General features: G+C 40.7%; 1 protein-coding gene across 3 annotated transcripts in view; it reads right to left on the bottom strand.

Annotated features, from left to right (window-relative positions):
• The window catches only part of SAMD13 (sterile alpha motif domain containing 13), a 58,744-nt gene that overhangs the window by 19,974 nt on the left and 19,436 nt on the right, over nt 1-19,334 (bottom strand). For all 3 annotated transcript variants that reach the window (XM_063624190.1, XM_063624191.1, XM_063624192.1), the window contains exon 3: nt 11,512-11,623. In XM_063624190.1, the coding sequence (XP_063480260.1) occupies nt 11,512-11,623 (112 nt within the window). The remainder of the gene's footprint in view (nt 1-11,511; nt 11,624-19,334) is intronic.

Genomic DNA, 19,334 nt, shown 5'->3' with positions numbered 1-19,334 from the left:
AAACTTATCAAAAGTTAGCAATAAGCTATCTGTAAAGAGATGTCAATCTTCGCATTTCAAACGAATGACTTAAGCAACCAGTTGAGCATTTCAGAGTAAAGATACTATTCTTATTCATGTGGTTTGAGAAAAATGAAGAGATAAGAGAGTAAAATTAATTTGTCACCTTGAGTTGCATATTATTTTGTCATGATTATCTCAGAGATACATATTGTTCTAGAAATAAAATCATGAATGTTGCTTGTAAGTTTGAGAAATCTGAAAAATATGAACTATATGACATTGATTGAATGGCAGATCTGTCTTCCATCTTCTTCTTATATATTCTAAGTATGTGAGTCAAACAGAAAAAAGACATAGAAATGAAGTGACTGCACCACAACAGGCAGAGCTGTCTTTGTGACTTGCAATTAGGGTCCAATTTGAGTGGTGAAGTTACTGTACTAGATTGCCAGAGTTCCTTAAATGGCAACTAAAAGCACTGCCCATAGTTGGCTTTACAACAGAAAATGCTGCTTATTTAGCCTTCAGAGTCTGACAAAGCAAACTGTATCCTAAATGTTCTCTGTGAGGAAGGGAAGGATGCTTTTGAACAAGATTAGTCAAAATGGTGTCTTAAAAACCAAAGCTCTTATCAAAGCAGAATTCTTGAGGTACCTTTGACTCTTGAAAGCTAAGCAGCCCATACCCATGGACAAGTGCCATTAAAAACAAAAAAATCTATTCACAAAAATTCAACTGTGTCTCAAGTGGTTTTGTGCCCTGTGTTGTGCACTGAAAGCATACTTCTTGAAGACCAGCTTTAGGATTACATATTTTGACTCTTAAAGCAGGAGCTTGAGCAGTATTCTGTTTGTTTAACTCTCTATTAACTTTATAGAAATCTGACTCCTAGAAAGGCAAATTCTCCAGGACCATCCACTAACCATGAGTAAACTGGAAGAAAACATATCAGAAGTCATGACTTTCACTCCTTCCCTTCACCAGAGCCTAAAATGTTTGTCTGCCAAAAGGCGCTTGGGAAAATAGCCCCCACGTCACAGTGTCTGTGGGAAAGAGAGATGGTACTGACAAGGCTGTAATCACTACCTTCTCCAGGGCTCCCACAGCCTCCTGCTCTCATAGGCCAGTGAACCCTTTGGAGGGCTAGCTGAATGAGTCCAGTAGGCCCACTCCCTACATGGTGAGCAACTGCAACCCTGATGTCACAGACCATACGCCAACCCAAGGAGTAGCGACATCACTGTCCAAAACATACATGCGATTGACACTCGGTTATTCGTGATGGGCTAGGCAGGGACTTAGGCCTTCATTCTTGATGATTCTTTTGACTTGTAATTGCGATTAACACAGAAGACTCAAAAGAGGATTGCCAGAAGAAAATCTGATGAAGATAACAGCAGCAGAGGAAAACTTAATGGAGATCATTGTTCTGTGGCAGTGGGGTGCCTGCACAGTTGGAAAAGGAGGTTAGGCAAAGACCACCACCTTAATCCAGCTGCTTCTCCATACCACAGGAAAACAGGACAAATCTTTTTTTTCTTTTTTTTTAATTTTATTATTATTATACTTTAAGTTTTAGGGTACATGGGCACAATGTGCAGGTTTGTTACATATGTATCCACGTTGGTGTGCTGCACCCATTAACTCGTCATTTAGCATTAGGTATATATCCTAACGCTATCCCTCCCCACTCCCCCCACCCTACAACAGTCCTGAGAGTGTGATGCTCCCCTTCCTATGTCCATGTGTTCTCATTGCTCAATTCCCACCTATGAGAGAGAACATGCGGTGTTTGGTTTTTTGTCCTTGCAATAGTTTGCTAAGAATGATAGTTTCCAGTTTCATCCATGTCCCTACAAAGGACACGAACTCATCATTTTTTATGGCTGCATAGTATTCCATGGTGTATATGTGCCAAATTTTCTTAATCCAGTCTATCGTTGTTGGACATCTGGGTTGGTTCCAAGTCTTCGCTATTGTGAATAGTGCTGCGATAAACATACGTGTGCATGTGTCTTTATAGCAGCATGATTTATAATCCTTTGGGTATATACCCAGTAATGGGATGGCTGGGTCAAATGGTATTTCTAGTTCTAGATCCCTGAGGAATTGCCACACTGACTTCCACAATGGTTGAACTAGTTTACAGTCCCACCAACAGTGTAAAAGTGTTCCTATTTCTCCACATCCTCTCCAGCACCTATTGTTTCCTGCCTTTTTAATGATCGCCATTCTAACTGGTGTGAGATGGTATCTCATTGTGGTTTTGATTTGCATTTCTCTGATGGCCAGTGATGATGAGCATTTCTTCATGTGTTTTTTGGCTCCATAAATGTCTTCTTTTGAGAAGTGTCTGTTCATATCCTTCGCCCACTTTTTGATGGGGTTGATTTTTTCTTGTAAATTTGTTTGAGTTCATTGTAGATTCTGGATATTAGCCCTTTGTCAGATGAGCAGGTTGCGAAAATTTTCTCCCATTTTGTAGGTTGCCTGTTCACGCTGATGGTAGTTTCTTTTGCTGTGCAGAAGCTCTTGAGTTTAAATAGATCCAATTTGTCAATTTTGGCTTTTGTTGCCATTGCTTTTGGTGTTTTAGACATGAAGTCCTTGCCAATCCCTGTGTCCTGAATGGTATTGACTAGGTTTTCTTCCAGGGTTTTTATGGTTTTAGGTCTAACATGTAAGTCTTTAATCCAACTTGAATTAATTTTTGTATAAGGTGTAAGGAAGGGATCCAGTTTCAGCTTTCTACATATGGCTAGCCAGTTTTCCCAGCACCATTTATTAAATAGGGAATCCTTTCCCCATTGCTTGTTTTTGTCAGGTTTGTCAAAGATTAGATGGTTGTAGATATGTGGCATTATTTCTGAGGGCTCTGTTCTGTTCCATTGATCTATGTCTCTGTTGTGGTACCAGTACCATGCTGTTTTGGTTACCGTAGCCTTGTAGTATAGTTTGAAGTCAGGTAGCGTGATGCCTCCAGCTTTGTTCTTTTGGCTTAGGATTGACTTGGCGATGCGGGCTCTTTTTTGGTTCCATATGAACTTTAAAGTAGTTTTTTCCAATTCTGTGAAGAAAGTCATTGGTAGCTTGATGGGGATGGCATTGAATCTATAAATTACCTTGGGCAGTATGGCCATTTTCACGATATTGATTCTTCCAACCCATGAGCATGGAATGTTCTTCCATGTGTTTGTATCCTCTTTTATTTCATTGAGCAGTGGTTTGTAGTTCTCCTTGAAGAGGTCCTTCACATCCCTTGTAAGTTGGATTCCTAGGTATTTTATTCTCTCTGAAGCAATTGTGAATGGGAATTCACTCATGATTTGGCTCTCTGTTTGTCTGTGATTGGTGTATAAGAATGCTTGTGATTTTTGTACATTGATTTTGTATCCTGAGACTTTGCTGAAGTTGCTTATCAGCTTAAGGAGATTTTGGGCTGAGACAATGGGGTTTTCTAGATATACAATCATGTCATCTGCAAACAGGGACAATTTGACTTCTTCTTTTCCTAATTGAATACCCTTTATTTCCTTCTCCTGCCTAATTGCCCTGGCCAGAACTTCCAACACTATGTTGAATAGGAGTGGTGAGAGAGGGCATCACTGTCTTGTGCCAGTTTTCAAAGGGAATGCTTCCAGTTTTTGCCCATTCAGTATGATATTGGCTGTGGGTCTGTCATAGATAGCTCTTATTATTTTGAGATACATCCCATCAATACCTAATTTATTGAGAGTTTTTAGCATGAAGAGTTGTTGAATTTTGCAAAGGCCTTTTCCGCATCTATTGAGATAATCATGTGGTTTTTGTGTTTCGTTCTGTTTATATGCTGGATTACATTTATTGATTTGCATATGTTAAACCAGCCTTGCATCCCAGGGATGAAGCCCACTTGATCACGGTGGATAAGCTTTTTGATGTGCTGCTGGATTCATTTGCCAGTATTTTATTGAGGATTTTTGCATCAATGTTCATCAAGGATATTGGCCTAAAATTTTCTTTTTTGGTTGTGTCTCTGCCAGGCTTTGGTATCAGGATGATGCTGGCCTCATAAAATGAGTTAGGGAGGATTCCCTCTTTTTCTATTGACTGGAATAGTTTCAGAAGGAATGGTACCAGTTCCTCCTTGTACCTCTGGTAGAATTCGGCTGTGAATCCATCAGGTCCTGGACTTTTTTTGGTTGGTAAGCTATTGATTATTGCCACAATTTCAGACCCTGTTATTGGTCTATTCAGAGATTCAACTTCTTCCTGGTTTAGTCTTGGGAGGGTGTATGTGTCGAGGAATTTATCCATTTCTTCTAGAGTTTCTAGTTTATTTGCATAGAGGTGTTTGTAGTATTCTCTGATGGTAGTTTGTATTTCTGTGGGATCGGTGGTGATATCCCCTTTATCATTTTTTATTGAGTCTATTTGATTCTTCTCTCTTTTCTTTATTAGTCTTGCTAGTGGTCTATCAATTTTATTGATCTTTTCAAAAACCCAGCTGCTGGATTCATTAATTTTTTGAAGAGTTTTTTGTGTCTCTATTTCCTTCAGTTCTGCTCTGATTTTAGTTATTTCTTGCCTTCTGCTAGCTTTTGAATGTGTTTGCTCTTGCTTTTCTAGTTCTTTTAATTGTGATGTTAGGGTGTCAATTTTGGATCTTTCCTGCTTTCTCTTGTGGGCATTTAGTGCTATAAATTTCCCTCTACACACTGCTGTGAATGTGTCCCAGAGATTCTGGTATGTTGTGTCTTTGTTCTCGCTGGTTTCAAAGAACATCTTTATTTCTGCCTTCATTTCGTAATGTACCCAGTAGTCACTCAGGAGCAGGTTGTTCAGTTTCCATGTAGTTGAGCAGTTTTGAGTGAGTTTCTTAATCCTGAGTTCTAGTTTGATTGCACTGTGGTCTGAGAGACAGTTTGTTAAAATTTCGGTTCTTTTACCTTTGCTGAGAAGTGTTTTACTTCCAACTATGTGGTCAATTTTGGAATAGGTGTGGTGTGGTGCTGAAAAAAATGTATATTCTGTTGATTTGGGGTGGAGAATTCTATAGATGTCTATTAGGTCCGCTTGGTGCAGAGCTGAGTTCAATTCCTGGGTTAACTGAGTTCAATTCCTTGTTAACTTTCTGTCTCGTCGATCTGTCTAATGTTGAGAGTGGGGTGTTAAAGTCTCCCATTATTATTGTGTGGGAGTCTAAGTCTCTTTGTAGGTCACTAAGGACTTGCTTTATGAATCTGGGTGCTCCTGTATTGGGTGCATATATATTTAGGATAGTTAGCTCTTCTTGTTGAATTGATCCCTTTACCATTATATAATGGCCTTCTTTGTCTCTTTTGATCTTTGTTGGTTTAAAAGTCTGTTTTATCACAGACTAGGATTGCAACCCCTGCCTTTTTTTGTTTTCCATTTGCTTGGTAGATCTTCCTCCATCCCTTTATTTTGAGCCTCTGTGTGTCTCTGCACATGAGATGGGTTTCCTGAATACAGCACACTGATGGGTCTTGACTCTTTATCCAGTTTGCCAGTCTGCGTCTTTTAATTGGAGCAGTTAACCCATTTACCTTTAAAGTTAATATTGTTATGTATGAATTTGGTCCTGTCATTATGATGTTAGCTGGTTATTTTGCTCATTAGTTGATGCAGTTTCTTCCTAGCCTTGATGGTCTTTACATTTGGCATGCTTTTTCAGTGGCTGGTACCGGTTGTTCCTTTCCATGTTTAGTGCTTCCTTCAGGAGCTCTTTTAGGGCAGGCCTGGTGGTGACAAAATCTCTAAGCATTTGCTTGTCTGTAAAGTATTTTATTCCTCCTTCACTTATGAAGCTTAGTTTGGCTGGATATAAAATTCTGGGTTGAAAATTCTTTAAGAATGTTGAATATTGGCCCCCACTCTCTTCTGGCTTGTAGAGTTTCTGCCGAGAGATCGGCTGTTAGTCTGATGGGCTTCCCTTTGTGGGTAACCCGACCTTTCTCTCTGGCTGCTCTTAACATTTTTTCCTTCATTTCAACTTTGGTGAATCTGTTAATTATGTGTCTTGGAGTTGCTCTTCTCAAGGAGTATCTTTGTGGCGTTCTCTGTATTTCCTGAATCTGAATGTTGGCCTGCCTTGCTAGATTGGGGAAGTTCTCCTGGATAATATCCTGCAGAGTGTTTTCCAACTTGGTTCCATTCTCCCCGTCACTTTCAGGTACACCAATCAAATGTAGGTTTGGTCTTTTCACATAGTCCCATATTTCTTGGAGGTTTTGTTCGTTTCTTTTTATTCTTTTTTCTCTAGACTTCCCTTCTCGCTTCATTTCATTCATTTCATCTTCCATCGCTGATACCCATTCTTCCAGTTGATCGCATCAGCTCCTGAGGCTTCTGCATTCTTCACGTAGTTCTCGAGCCATGGCTTTCAGCTCCATCAGCTCCTTTAAGGACTTCTCTGCATTTGTTATTCTAGTTATCCATTTATCTAATTTTTTTTCAAAGTTTTTAACTCCTTTGCCATTGGTTTGAATTTCCTCCTGTAGCTCGGAGTAGTTTGATTGTCTGAAGCCTTCTTCTCTCAACTCGTCAAAGTCATTCTCCGTCCAGCTTTGTTCCACTGCTGGTGAGGAGCTGTGTTCCTTTGGAGGAGGAGAGGCGCTCTGATTTTTAGAGTTTCCAGTTTTTCTGCTCTGCTTTTTCCCCATCTTTGTGGTTTTATCTACTTTTGGTCTTTGATGATGGTGATGTACAGATGGGTTTTTGGTGTGGATGTCCTTTCTGTTTGTTAGTTTTCCTTCTAACAGACAGGACCCTCAGCTACAGGTCTGTTGGAGTTTGCTAGAGGTCCACTCCAAACCCTGTTTGCCTGGGTATCAGCAGCGGTGGCTGTAGAACAGCGGATATTGGTGACCTGCAAATGCTGCTGCCTGATCGTTCCTCTGGAAGTTTTGTCTCAGAGGAGTACCTGGCCGTGTGAGGTGTCAGTCTGCCCCTACTTGGGGGTGCCTCCCAGTTAGGCTGCTCGGGGGTCAGGGACCCACTTGAGGAGGCAGTCTGCCCGTTCTCAGATCTCCAGCTGCATGGTGGGAGAACCACTACTCTCTTCAAAGCTGTCAGACAGGGACATTTAAGTCTGCAGAGGTTACTGCTGTCTTTTTGTTTGTCTGTGCCCTGTCCCCAAAGGTGGAGCCTACAGAGGCAGGCAGGCCTCCTTGAGCTGTGGTGGGCTCCACCCAGTTCGAGCTTCCTGGCTGCTTTGTTTACCTAATCAAGCCTGGGCAATGGCAGGCACCCCTCCCCCAGCCTCACTGCCGCCTTGCATTTTGATCTCAAACTGCTGTGCTAGCAATCAGCGAGACTCCGTGTGCATAGGACCCTCCGAGCCAGGTGTGGGATATAATCTCCTGGTGTGCCATTTTTTAAGCCCATTGGAAAAGTGCAGTATTAGGGTGGGAGTGACCCAATTTTCCAGGTGCTGTCTGTCACCCCTTTCTTTGGCTAAGAAAGGGAACTCCCTGACCCCTTGTGCTTCCCGAGTGAGGCAACGCCTTGCCCTGCTTCGGCTCACGCACGGTGCACTGCACCCACTGTCCTGCACCCACTGTCTGGCACTCCCTAGTGAGATGAACCTGGTACCTCAGATGGAAATGCAGAAATCACCCATCTTCTGCGTCGCTCATGCTGGGAGCTGTAGACCGGAGCTGTTCCTATTCGGCCATCTTGGCTCCACCCCCCACAGGACAAATCTTGCCCTCTGATGAATCTTGCTCAATGGCCTGACATGTTCCAAGAGGTCATGCTGCTAGAAAGCACATCCGAGTCTAGTTGCCACAGCCATACAGTTTCCAATACTGTGCTATGAGATCATACCACAAATTAGATACTGTCCTGGAAGTCAGGCCATCTGATGGCAGACATGTTTGCCATCAATACCAGTATTTTAGTCAGTTCAGGCTGCTAGGACAAGATACTGTAGATTGGGCAGCATAAACAACAGATATTTCTCACAGTTCTGGAAGCTGGAGGTCAAAGACCAGGGTGCCAGCATGGTTGGGTTCTTGGTGAGGGCTCTCTTCCTGGCTTGTAGAAGGCTGTCTTCTTGCTGTATCCTTACACTGAGAGTAAGCTCTCTGGTGTCTTGTTCTCTTCTTGTAAGAGCATTGATCTCATCATGGGTGTTCCATCCTCATGACCTCATCTAAACCTAATTACCTCCCAAAGATCCCACCTCCTAATATCCTCACTGTGGGTTAGGTTTTCAACCTAAGAGTTTTGGGGGGACGTAAACATTCAGGTCATAATAGTCAGCCATGAAACAATAAGCTCCCCACATCACTGGCAACCGTGCTGCCCTTTCTGGACTTGCCCTTTTCAAAAGTGGTTTAGGGGATGCTCTTCATCCCTGCCCCGCTTCTGTCAAGTGGAAGGGCAAAGCTTTCCTGAGGAGAGTTTAAGGAGGCAGCTGTTCTAATTGTTTCTCAGCTGCTGTGACCTTGCATGTACCTGCATGTACCTTGGAAGGGCCATGTGCTTGGGCTGGAGATGGCCTGCATTTTCCCATCAGGATGATGAATGGGTGCTAACCAACTAGGTTCATTGCCAGGAAGACTCCAGAGGTAAAATGCTGATGGCCTCTGTAGTGTGATGACGGAAGAGGCAGGTTAACATGGTAGAGGATCCAGTCCTCAGTCCTCATGAATATCGCAGCAGCGACTTATCTTACCATCCTAAGCCTGGCCAGTGATTCCCTCCCTGCCCTCCACTCCTTTATTGGGAAAAGGAGAAAAGATATTTGAATCACTGCCAGAGACAAATTCAAGGCAGACTCTTCCCTGACCCAATCACCCTTCCATAAGAATGAAGAAACTCAAGCTTCTGGACCATGCTTGCAAAACTCTGATCCTTTGAGAATTCATTTCTCAGGCTTCCGAGTTGGCAGGTTGAACATAGTAGCAAGACGATGCTCACTTCTCCCTTGAAGGATTTCTGAATGAAATGCTTTAGAAGAGTTTATTCCCATTATGGTTCCCAGTGTCCATGGGGACAGAATGAGATCATTCATGGGAGAAAGTGCCTGCTTGTGGGCCAGGCTTAGAGCTGGCAGTCCCATTTCTGAGGCAAATCACAGAACCTGGAAGATCCAGAGAGCATCATGTGCCCCCAGTCTGGGATGTCTGCCTCCAAGGAGTCTGAGCAAAAGCTCAACCTGCAAAGGGCTTTTGGTCAGCTGGGAATCTGACCAAGAGACCTTTTAGCTAAGTATTTTTTTGTTAACCATTTACAATACTACTTAAATTTAATTTTAGAAGAGTGCTATTCAATTGCAGTGACACAAATGGACATTGTACCAGTGAAAAACAAAATAAAATATGTTCCAGCTGATCAGCGGCCTTCCACTTTCCAACTTGAGCAGTTTTTTTCCATCATAATTCATAAAAGTTTTTCAAACATAAAGAAAACTCATCAGTTTTATAGTAAATACCCATATTCTAAACACCTAGATGCTACAATTAACATTTTCTGTACTTGCTTTACCACATATATGTCCACATGGTCACCCTTCTATTTAATTGCCAATGCATATTTTTGATGCATTTTTAAATTGAGTTGTATATATCAGTATACTTTCCCTTAAACACTTCTGTTTTTATACCACTGTTTAGGTGTTTTTCATAGTTCTTTTCTTTTTGAAGTAAAATTTATATGTTCTGTAATGCACAAACCTGAATCATTTGCATATGCCTGTGTATAAGCAAGCAGTGACCCATGCATACCTGTTACCCAAGCCTGTATCAAGATACAGAATGTTACCATCACCCAGAAATTTCCCTCATACTCCTTCCCAGTCATTTGCACACCCACCCAGCCAGAGGCAACCACTGTTCTGATTGTTTTTTACCACTGATTCATTTTCCTGTTCTGAAACCTTATCTAAATGGAACCATTTAGTATGAACTCAGTTATGTAACGTTTCTCTCAATCAGTAATATGTTTTAGAGACTCATGCAAATGGTTGCACATAACAGTATTTCATTCCTTTTTATTACTGTGGAGTATTCCACTGTATGAATATATCACAGTTTGTGTATTCATTCCCCTACTGATATACACCTAGGCTTCAAATTTTTGACCATTGTGATAAAGCTAGTAAGAACAATTTTGTACAAATCTTTTTACAGACATGTGTTTTCATTTCCCTTGGGTAAATATCCAGGAGTAAAACTGCTGCATCATGGGGTAGATGTCTGAATGTCGATTTCACAGTCTCACCAACAACGAAAGAGTTCCAGTTGCTCCACATCCTCGTGAACATTTAATGTTATCAACCTTTCTCATTTTAGCTCTTCTGGTGGGTATGCAGTAATTTAAGCTGCTATTTTAGCAAGTTTTCCAAATTAGGAAAAAAATACTTATGTACAAAGATCAAGTCTGAAGTAAATATGGGTTGAAGGAAATCTAGAAATTGGTGTGTGCAATTTTAGAAAAGTTTACCTTATCCAAACTCAGGCCATACAGCTAATAGTTTCAGAGAATGAACAATGGCTGAAGGGATGTGGAACAAGCAGCCAGACACATTTTTCAGTTTTTAATTCTCCCTACAATATTATGATATTAGAAAAGAAAATTTAATGCTTAGAAAACTGCAGCCTTCATTGATAGAGAAATAGGAACTCTGTGTTTACCCACAGAACTGGCCTGGTGTGAACCACACTGTGTTGCCCCCACTTGCCTCCTCAGGTCAAAGCCCCTTGAAGACCAACAATGCAGACCTAGCGCAGCTTGCAACATGGAGCTATGAATCACCTAGACAATTGGGACGGACTCCTGCCCCTTCCTCCCTCTTTCTGATACCATCCCTGGACCTGAGGGAAAGGAAATCCCATTTTTTGAGCATCAACGCTATGCCAGAACCTATCCTAGGCACTGTGCATATATTGTCCACTAATCCTCACAACAACATCCCTATAAAGTTATTGACAGTCTGATGTTATAGATATGAAACCAAGACTCAGAGAGACATAGTAACGTGCCTAGGGTCACATAGAGATAGAAGAACCAGGATTCGACTATCAATCCTGTGCTTTTTCCACTCTACTTTGCTAAGCACCCAGAAAGCAAACTGCAAAGGGCTTAATAGTTCATTGGGTGCTGAGGCCAGTAGTAGAAGGTGGTGTATGTCTCTCGGTCAGGTCTGTCCCTGCTTTTCCTTTCTTTTCTGTTTCCTGCTTTCTAGTGTGTTTTCATTGAAGGTAGGGCTGATTCACTCCACCCCTGAGTATGATCAGTCTTTCAGAGGACACAGATGTAAATGAGCTTTAGCCTTCTTCTCCACAGCTGCCACTGTCTCTGGCTTTGAGTTTTCCCCTTGCACAAAGGGATAATTCACCTGGTACATCCATTCTCCTTCCCCTCAGTTTCTCAGAGCCTCACTGATTCCTCCCTGCTCTTTGGTCCTCTTCCTCCTCACTCCCTTCTGCCCACTGTTGGGAAGGGAGGTAACTGTGGGTTCATCACATGTTCCTCACGTGTTTCTCTAGACCAAGTTACCTGTTCCTGAAAAGCACTAGCTTGCTCCTCAAATCCCACGGTTCGGAAATAATTGACAACATCCATCACGGCCCAGTCTGCAGGATCAGGTGGTCTCCCATTTTCCATGGAACTGCAAAACACAAATCCAGACAGTTGTCATGGCAGTGCCTGCACAAGGGTGTGGCCAGGCTCACAACTGGGTCTTCCGGGGCAGGCCTCTCATGTTTTTTGGGTTCAGATGATGATTACTCTCACTGGCTTAGTCACTGCTAACAAACCATTTGACATTTAATGTAAATTATTTCCTCTGGTTTTTAATCCAGAGATATTGAGAGTGGTCCAGTGACTGCTGGCAGCCCAGAGTTTGATATTCATACTTCTGAGTTCAGAACACCTGGCCTTTTACGATATGACCTCAACATACCTCTCTCTCTTCCTGCCTTACTAACACCTTCCCTAGCCCCATCTCCACACATCTAGGGATAAAGCCCTTCCACAATAGGCCAAGTCCTTTCATAGATCTGAGCCTCTGCACAGTCTGTCCCAGCCACTTACAATGCCCCCACACCTGTCCCTATTTGACAAAATTCTACCATTTCTACCAATACAAAACTACCTCCTCTTTGAAGCATTTTTCGGGCTCTTCCAAGGGCGTGTTTTAGTCATAACCTCCTTTGACTTCTAGAACTTCACTAAACTCCCATTGTAGCACCTTCCACACTGAATTATACCCTCTGTTTATTGAACAGTCTCTCCCACTAGAGTGGGAGATGCAGGCTGGAGATATGCATTTGAGCCAGGACCACTTCTCAGTTTATTATTCCTAGTATCAAGTGTGTACTTAGGAACCTAACCCACATTGTTCAAATAAATAAACAGATGACAATCAAACATTTGTCTGAGAGAGTCTATGGGTAACGCCCCTCATTGGATTCAGAGAGGAGGGAAAGAAGAAGTAGAATAAAGAAAGAATGGTAATGACCTGCAGTTATTGGGACTCTGCCTCATTTCTGCGTTGGGAGTATTTGTCTGGCTTTCTCTATACCTCATCCAAGATGATTTTCCCAGCGTGTACATCAAATCACATAGGCTAACTTTGCTTTGGAGGTCCCTCAGGACAAAGCCTCTCCTCTCCCCAACTAGGAATACACTGGAGAGCAAAACAGACACCACCCTTATTCTTATGGGCCTTACAGTCCTGTGGGGAGTGGACATTGATCAATAATCATACAAGTAAATGTACAGCGGCAAGTTATGCTAAATGCTAAGAAGGACAAGCATCATTTACTATGATAGTCTAAGGGATAGGGGAAGCTTTCCCATGGGAGTTTGTTTTCAGGTACGATCTAAAAAGCAGCCAGAAATTAACTGTATGAAGAAGTCACATGAAGAATATTCCAGGCCCTGTGGCAGAAACACATACGGCCAAGGGAGCCATGCAGGTCTTGGAGGCCACACTGAGGATTCTGGATTTTTGCTAAGAGCAATGAGGAGCTGTTGAATGGTCCTATGTAAAGGGGGCAACCTGATCAGATTCACATTTTGAAAAAGAGGATGCTGGAGAGGAGCCAGTGGGGAAGAAGCCAGTGAGAAGTCTATTGCAGTCATGCAAGCCAGAGATCATGTGTAGACTAGGGTGGTGGCTGTGAAAAGCGAGAGGAGTGTGTGGATTTAAAAGATGTTAATGAATAAAATCAGTGTAACTTAGTGCTAGACCAGACATAGAGAATGGAGGGAGTAGAAGTGTCATGGAATTGGATGGATGGTGGTAACATCCACCCAGCTGAATATGCTAAATTTGGTGTACTGTCTATATTTAAGTGGAGATTTAACGTGGGCTATAAGTCTAGAGCACAAAGCAGAAGAGTGGGCTAGGTACACCTGTGGGAGACAGAGGCATTTAGACAGTAACTGAAATCTTGAGAGAGGAGGAGAAAAGAGCTGGGCCTAGAACTAAGCTTGAGAGGTTCAATATTTAGTGGAAGTTGAAAAGATCCAGGTTACTTTTAATGGAAACAAAATTGGCTAGATTTGGGGAGATTCCTGAAGATCTTTAAAGGTCTAAGAGTCAAGGATCCAGCCACCTCATTCCCCAGCGTAATGTTTTGCCCATAGCAGGAACCTAAAATATTTGATTTAAGAAAACCAAACCAACTTCTGTACTAGTTAAAGGGAGTCACTGATGGATGGCACATGTGATCATTCATTTCTCAACAGCACCTAATTTAAAAACATTTAAAGCCAATACTCTAAATGTCTTCTCTTTTGGGCTTAAAGATGGTGAATCTATAACCATTGTATGCCTGTATACACACATACCCATATGCACACATGCACACGCACAATCTTCCTACCATTTAACAGGCAATATACATCGGGAAGAAAACTATTTTTCACCCTAACATTACTAAACATTAACTATGTGTTTTTAAATGAATAGTAAATTTAAAAAATAATTATCTATGTGCTGGAATTTTCCATACACTAGCAACATAAGCAATCAGCAACTGGCACTGAGGACCCTCTTCAAGGTACCATTTTCCTTCCCTCTCTCTTAAGGTGTCCTTGAAGAATGTTCGGAAAGGAGTTCATTGTTCCAACAAATCTTTTCAGTTTTCTAATTAGCTCACTTCTGGTAGTGAACACAGAGTCCCATCGAACACACTTTTAAGTGCCCCCAGAAAACATCTGAATTCACTCTCCCTGTGGTTGACTTCAGTTAGTTGCCTTTCCTCACCAAGAATAGTTATCAGACCTTCACATGTACCCCCAACCCTAAAATAAAACATTTTAAAAAGAATATTCAATTGTAATAACAAAATATGCTACATTGTAATTTTAAGATGGGATGCTTTCCTGATTTTTATTCTAGTGGGATATAACATCATGACTTCCATAATTTTGAAATATTCTTGAGTATAGCAATGCCACAGAGAAGAAAGACTTGTAAAACTGCTGGCAGTGTACTGTGAATAGGGGCAATGTGGAACGGGGCACTCTTTCATACAGAGGGTAAGGGAATTCACCCAGAAGAAACAAGGGGTTAGAAACCAACCAATACATTTAATGATTGATCTACCTAAGTTTAAAAGCCTGATAGCCCCCCAAAGCCAAAATAACCTGGAAAAAAATCACATTAGACTATTGATATCCTGAGAAGAAAAACCTATCTTCATCTTTGTAGCACCATCACCTAGCACAGTCTGACTGGTGCACAGTTGATACACAGCAAAGTATTACAATGGACTAACAACCAGAGAGCACTTACAACTTAAAATCTGTTTTTCACACGTTACTCAGTATCAGCCTCCCACCTCTTTGTGAACTGGCTACTGTAACCTGCTTTTGGGAAACGAAGGCTCAGAAAGGTTAAGAAACACACCCCAAATCGCATGGTAGATAAAGCTAGGATTGGATTCCGGATATGCTTGACTCCAAGTCTCTGCTTTTTTTCCGCTATACTTATTCATTGACACAACAGATATTTATTAAAAGCCTGTCTTCTCAGTATTGTGCTAGATGCAGGGTTACAAGGACAGGGAATGCATAGTCCCTGCCCTCAAGGAGCCGGCAATCTGGTGAGGGAAAGCAGATGTGGAAACAGCTAGCTCTAAGGAATATTTGAATTGAGGGGTGAACAAGATGCTGTTGAGGACGTATTTATGTTAAGGGAGGGCTGGTTAGTTCAGCCTGCCTAGAACACTTGAAGATTTTCAATGGCAGTTTAAAAAGGTATTTATTGCCCTCAACACTCTCTGAGTGGGGCCCCAGAGTGGGGATGGCTTGCAGAGGTACGTCTCCACAGGCACACACCATCGCTTCTAGGTTGCTGGTGTTAATGCACGATGGATGATTTCACTGGGCTCTTCCAGTGGTTTCAGCAACAGTTTTAAGGAGAAAGTTGGTGATGATCCAAAATAACATAACAAGGGTAGTCCAAGTGGAAGGGTGTGTGGGGCAGGAGCCAGAGTGCCAAAGCCAGATAACATTTGACACGGGGAGATACCGGAGGATAGATTTAAGTGGCACCATTCTCTGCTAGGAATACAATATGTCTCCCCAAGGACTGATATTTTGTCCAAATTGAGACACTTAGCTTTAGTTATTTCCTTATAAATGGTCTATTCTCGCCACATCTTTTCTTATGACCTATGCATGTCAAATTCCAGAGGGAATTTAAATGTCACTGTTTAAAATACCTGCCAGGTGGTGGTTCCATTGTGGCTGCTAATTTTGCACTGATAAAATGAAATGGCAGATACAAAAGTGCCATTTTCATTTGATATTTATTATTCACTATTGTCATAGCAAAATGTTTCTTAGAATATAATACGTGTTAATATGATAAATTTATGAGTATTTTCAAGGCACAGAATCTTTTATATATATTTATATATAGCTTTATTATTAAAAATTAGCAAGAAATCTCAGCACTTAATCAAATTATCAATGTTTCCATTTAGCCCAGTCACCTTTTAGTCCTTGTGCATATGATTAGGTACATCAAGTATTGATAAAAATTATATCATGTGTGAATAATTCACACTAGGAAATGATTATACCCTAATTAAACAATCACCTGATTTTTAGTGAGAGTTAGAGAGACACAACCAAGGGAACAGAAATGCAATAATAACAAATTTGGCAGATATATGCAGATCAATTGAGTCTTTATGATGAGGTTTTCATGTTGGCACATCATAATTTTAAGTTCTGGCAGCAAAAGTCTCCATTTCCCTTTGTAAGAAAGCAGGAAGAAAATAGTTGAAACTGTTTTCTAAATCTAGCATCTGTACATTTTATGGTATTTATGATATTATGGATGCTGAGAGTTGGTCAGGCCAAAAGGATACACTGGGTAAATGCAATCCACATGTAATATCACAACTCCATTATATTCATCAATTGTATCTCCACTTCAAAGTTCAGAGCAAGTTACTTTAGACACTGGTTAACATATTATGATGATATATTTGTCACATTACTTTTTTTATAAAGCTAATTCTGAATGTTACTTATTTTTACACTCAGCAGTGCACTCTAACTTTGTGCTGCTTAGATATTTATAACTTGTTTTCAAAATGAAATTAACCTATTCTTTGCTCATGTCTTAAGACAGCCTCTGGCTAAAAGCGATTTAATTCTGATTCTAATAAGTTAATATTGATCTCTTTGCCTATGACAAACCTAAGGATGAAGCAACTAAATGAGCATTAGCGTTATTTCCATTCCTTTCTCCCTCTCCCTTCATGCTAACAAGCAGGGATCTGGCTAGATGGCAGGCTCAAAAAGAGAAAGGATGGTTCAGATTCTGGACAGAACATTTTTCATTTTTAAATATTCAGATAAATAAGGGTTGACTGACTTAGCTTCAGCACATCAAAATGATGAAAGCATTGAAAAGGCAAATAATTCATCAAACCTTCTGTATGTTCCAAATTCTTTAGCTTAGACGTTAGATGCTTGATTCAAACCTAACTGGGCAACATCCTAGACTTTCCCATACCCGTGGCTTTGCTTATGTCAGTCAAACCCTTTCTGTTCAACTTCCAGGGATTAGTCCTGCTCGTTATAAAGAAACCAGTTTAATTTCTCCTTAATTAATTTTAACCTGTCTACTATGAGCCAGGCACTTAATAAGCATTGGAAACTCATAGTCTAATGAAGAGGATAATCTCGGGTCAGTTGTGGGATGAAGAAAGTCATGATGTTTGTTTCCTGCTCTATTCCAAAAAGTAGTTAAGACACAGGGGAAATAGACGGTTGAAAGAAGGATGGAAAGTCAACATGGCAATGTGAGTCAGGCTGTGCTAGGTGTGCGGATGAAAGGCTTTGGAGCCCTGGGTCACCAGTAAGACTAGGAGCAGGCACTCCAGACAGATGGAGCATCTTCCTGCACAATTTCTTTCCTCTGTGTAGGTATCTTCCCTCAGGCTAATGGCTTTCCTCTGAAATCATACAGCATTCTGTCCTTGGCATACCTCTGCCTGGAATGTCTTCCCAACCCATCTTTCTGAAAACAAAGGATCTTATAAACAGCCTCCTTTCCTTTTCCTCTTTTTATTTGTACATTCTAGTACAAATAAAATCCTCTAGTGTAAATAACAACGCTCCTTTATTTTTTTCCTGTCACCCAGGCTGGAGTGAAGTGGCGGGATCTCAGCTCATTGCAACCTCTGCCTCCGGATTCAAGCAATTCTCCTGCCTCAGCCTCCCGAGTAGCTGGGACTAGAGGTGCATGCCACCACACCTGGCTAATTTTTTGTATTTTTAGTAGAGATGGGGTTTCACCATGTTGGCCAGGATGGTCTTGATCTCCTGACCTCAGATCCACCCGCCTTGGCCTCCCAAAGTTCTGGGATTACAGGTGTGAGCCACGGCGCCCGGCCAAGAACACTCCTTTCAAGCAGACTCAATGAAATACTTTTTGTTTACTATCAGATATAATTCATGCCAAACACAAACATAAACATTTCATATCCTAATCATTAATACTAAACACAACAGTCTAAAGACTACCTGAAGAAATTTTCCTCCCTGCTCTGAGCCACAGCACAATGGTCTCTGTTCCAAAGGATTTGGGTGTGGCTTCACTGCTTAGACAAACTTGGTTTTCCTTCTGTAGGGATCCCAGTAGCAAGAAAGAAACTATATAAGAAACAGCAGTCCTTGAGGGCCGACAATGTATAAAAGATATATAGTCAACGTCTGTGAATTCTGCTGGCATTGATTGAAACTCCTTTTGTTTTCATATTTAAAATATGATGTCTTAATATGTTTAACTGACTCTATAGTTTTATGCACTTTACTCTTTTGAAATGTACACTTCAAGGCAGTTATTTGCAATGGAAAAAATAGTGTAATTCAAAATAATAAACAGACTCAATTCTTAACCCATTATCATTTAATTGAAGGGAATAATCAAAGACTTATTTATCATGAGACCATATACCAGAATGAACAGATAACTATAACATATCAAGGAATGAATTTTAGCTTCAGTAAGAAAAATAAAATAGTGCCATTTACAAGTATCACTATTAATTCCCATATATTATCAATATTCAATAAACCATTCAACAAAGAAACAGTGAACTTGAACAACACTGTAGACCAAGTGAACCTAACAGACATATAAAGAACATTCAACCCAACAACTACAGAACATACATTTCTTTTCAAGCATACATGGAACATTATCCATGATAGATCACATATTAGGTTACAAAACAATTTTTAACAAATATAAAAATGATGAAATCATACCACATATCTTTTCTGATTGCAATGGGATGAAACTAGAAATCAATGGCAGAAGGAAATCTGAAAAATTCACAAATACATGGAAATTAAACAACACACTTTTCAATAACCAATAGGTCAAATAAATCAAAAGTGAAATTGGAAAGTATCTTGAGACAAATAAAAACAAAAACACAACATATCAAAACTTATGAAATGAAACAGAAGCAGTATTGAGAAGTTTATAGTCACAAATACCTACATTAAAAAAAGAAAGATATAAAACAACCTAACTTTCTACCTTAAGAAATTGGACAAAGAAATAAAATAGAGAATAGAAAAACAGTAAGAAAAAATCAACTCAGACCTGGGCTTTTGAAAAGATAAACAAAACTGACAAACCTTTAGCTAGGCTAAGAGAAAAGAGAGTGAAGACTCAAATAAACAAAACCAGAAATGAAAAAGACATTACAACTGATGCTACAGAAGTGAAAAAGTCATACAGACTACCATAAATAGTTATAGGTCTACCAACTGGATAGTCTAGAAGAAATAGATCCCTAGAAGCATACAACCCACCAGACTGAATCATGAAGAAA

This window comes from Symphalangus syndactylus, chromosome 12, assembly GCF_028878055.3.
Source record: "Symphalangus syndactylus isolate Jambi chromosome 12, NHGRI_mSymSyn1-v2.1_pri, whole genome shotgun sequence".
NCBI lineage: Eukaryota > Metazoa > Chordata > Mammalia > Primates > Hylobatidae > Symphalangus > Symphalangus syndactylus.
The sequence above is the reverse complement of the archived record's forward strand: the minus strand, read 5'-3'. Positions and strand labels throughout refer to the sequence as shown.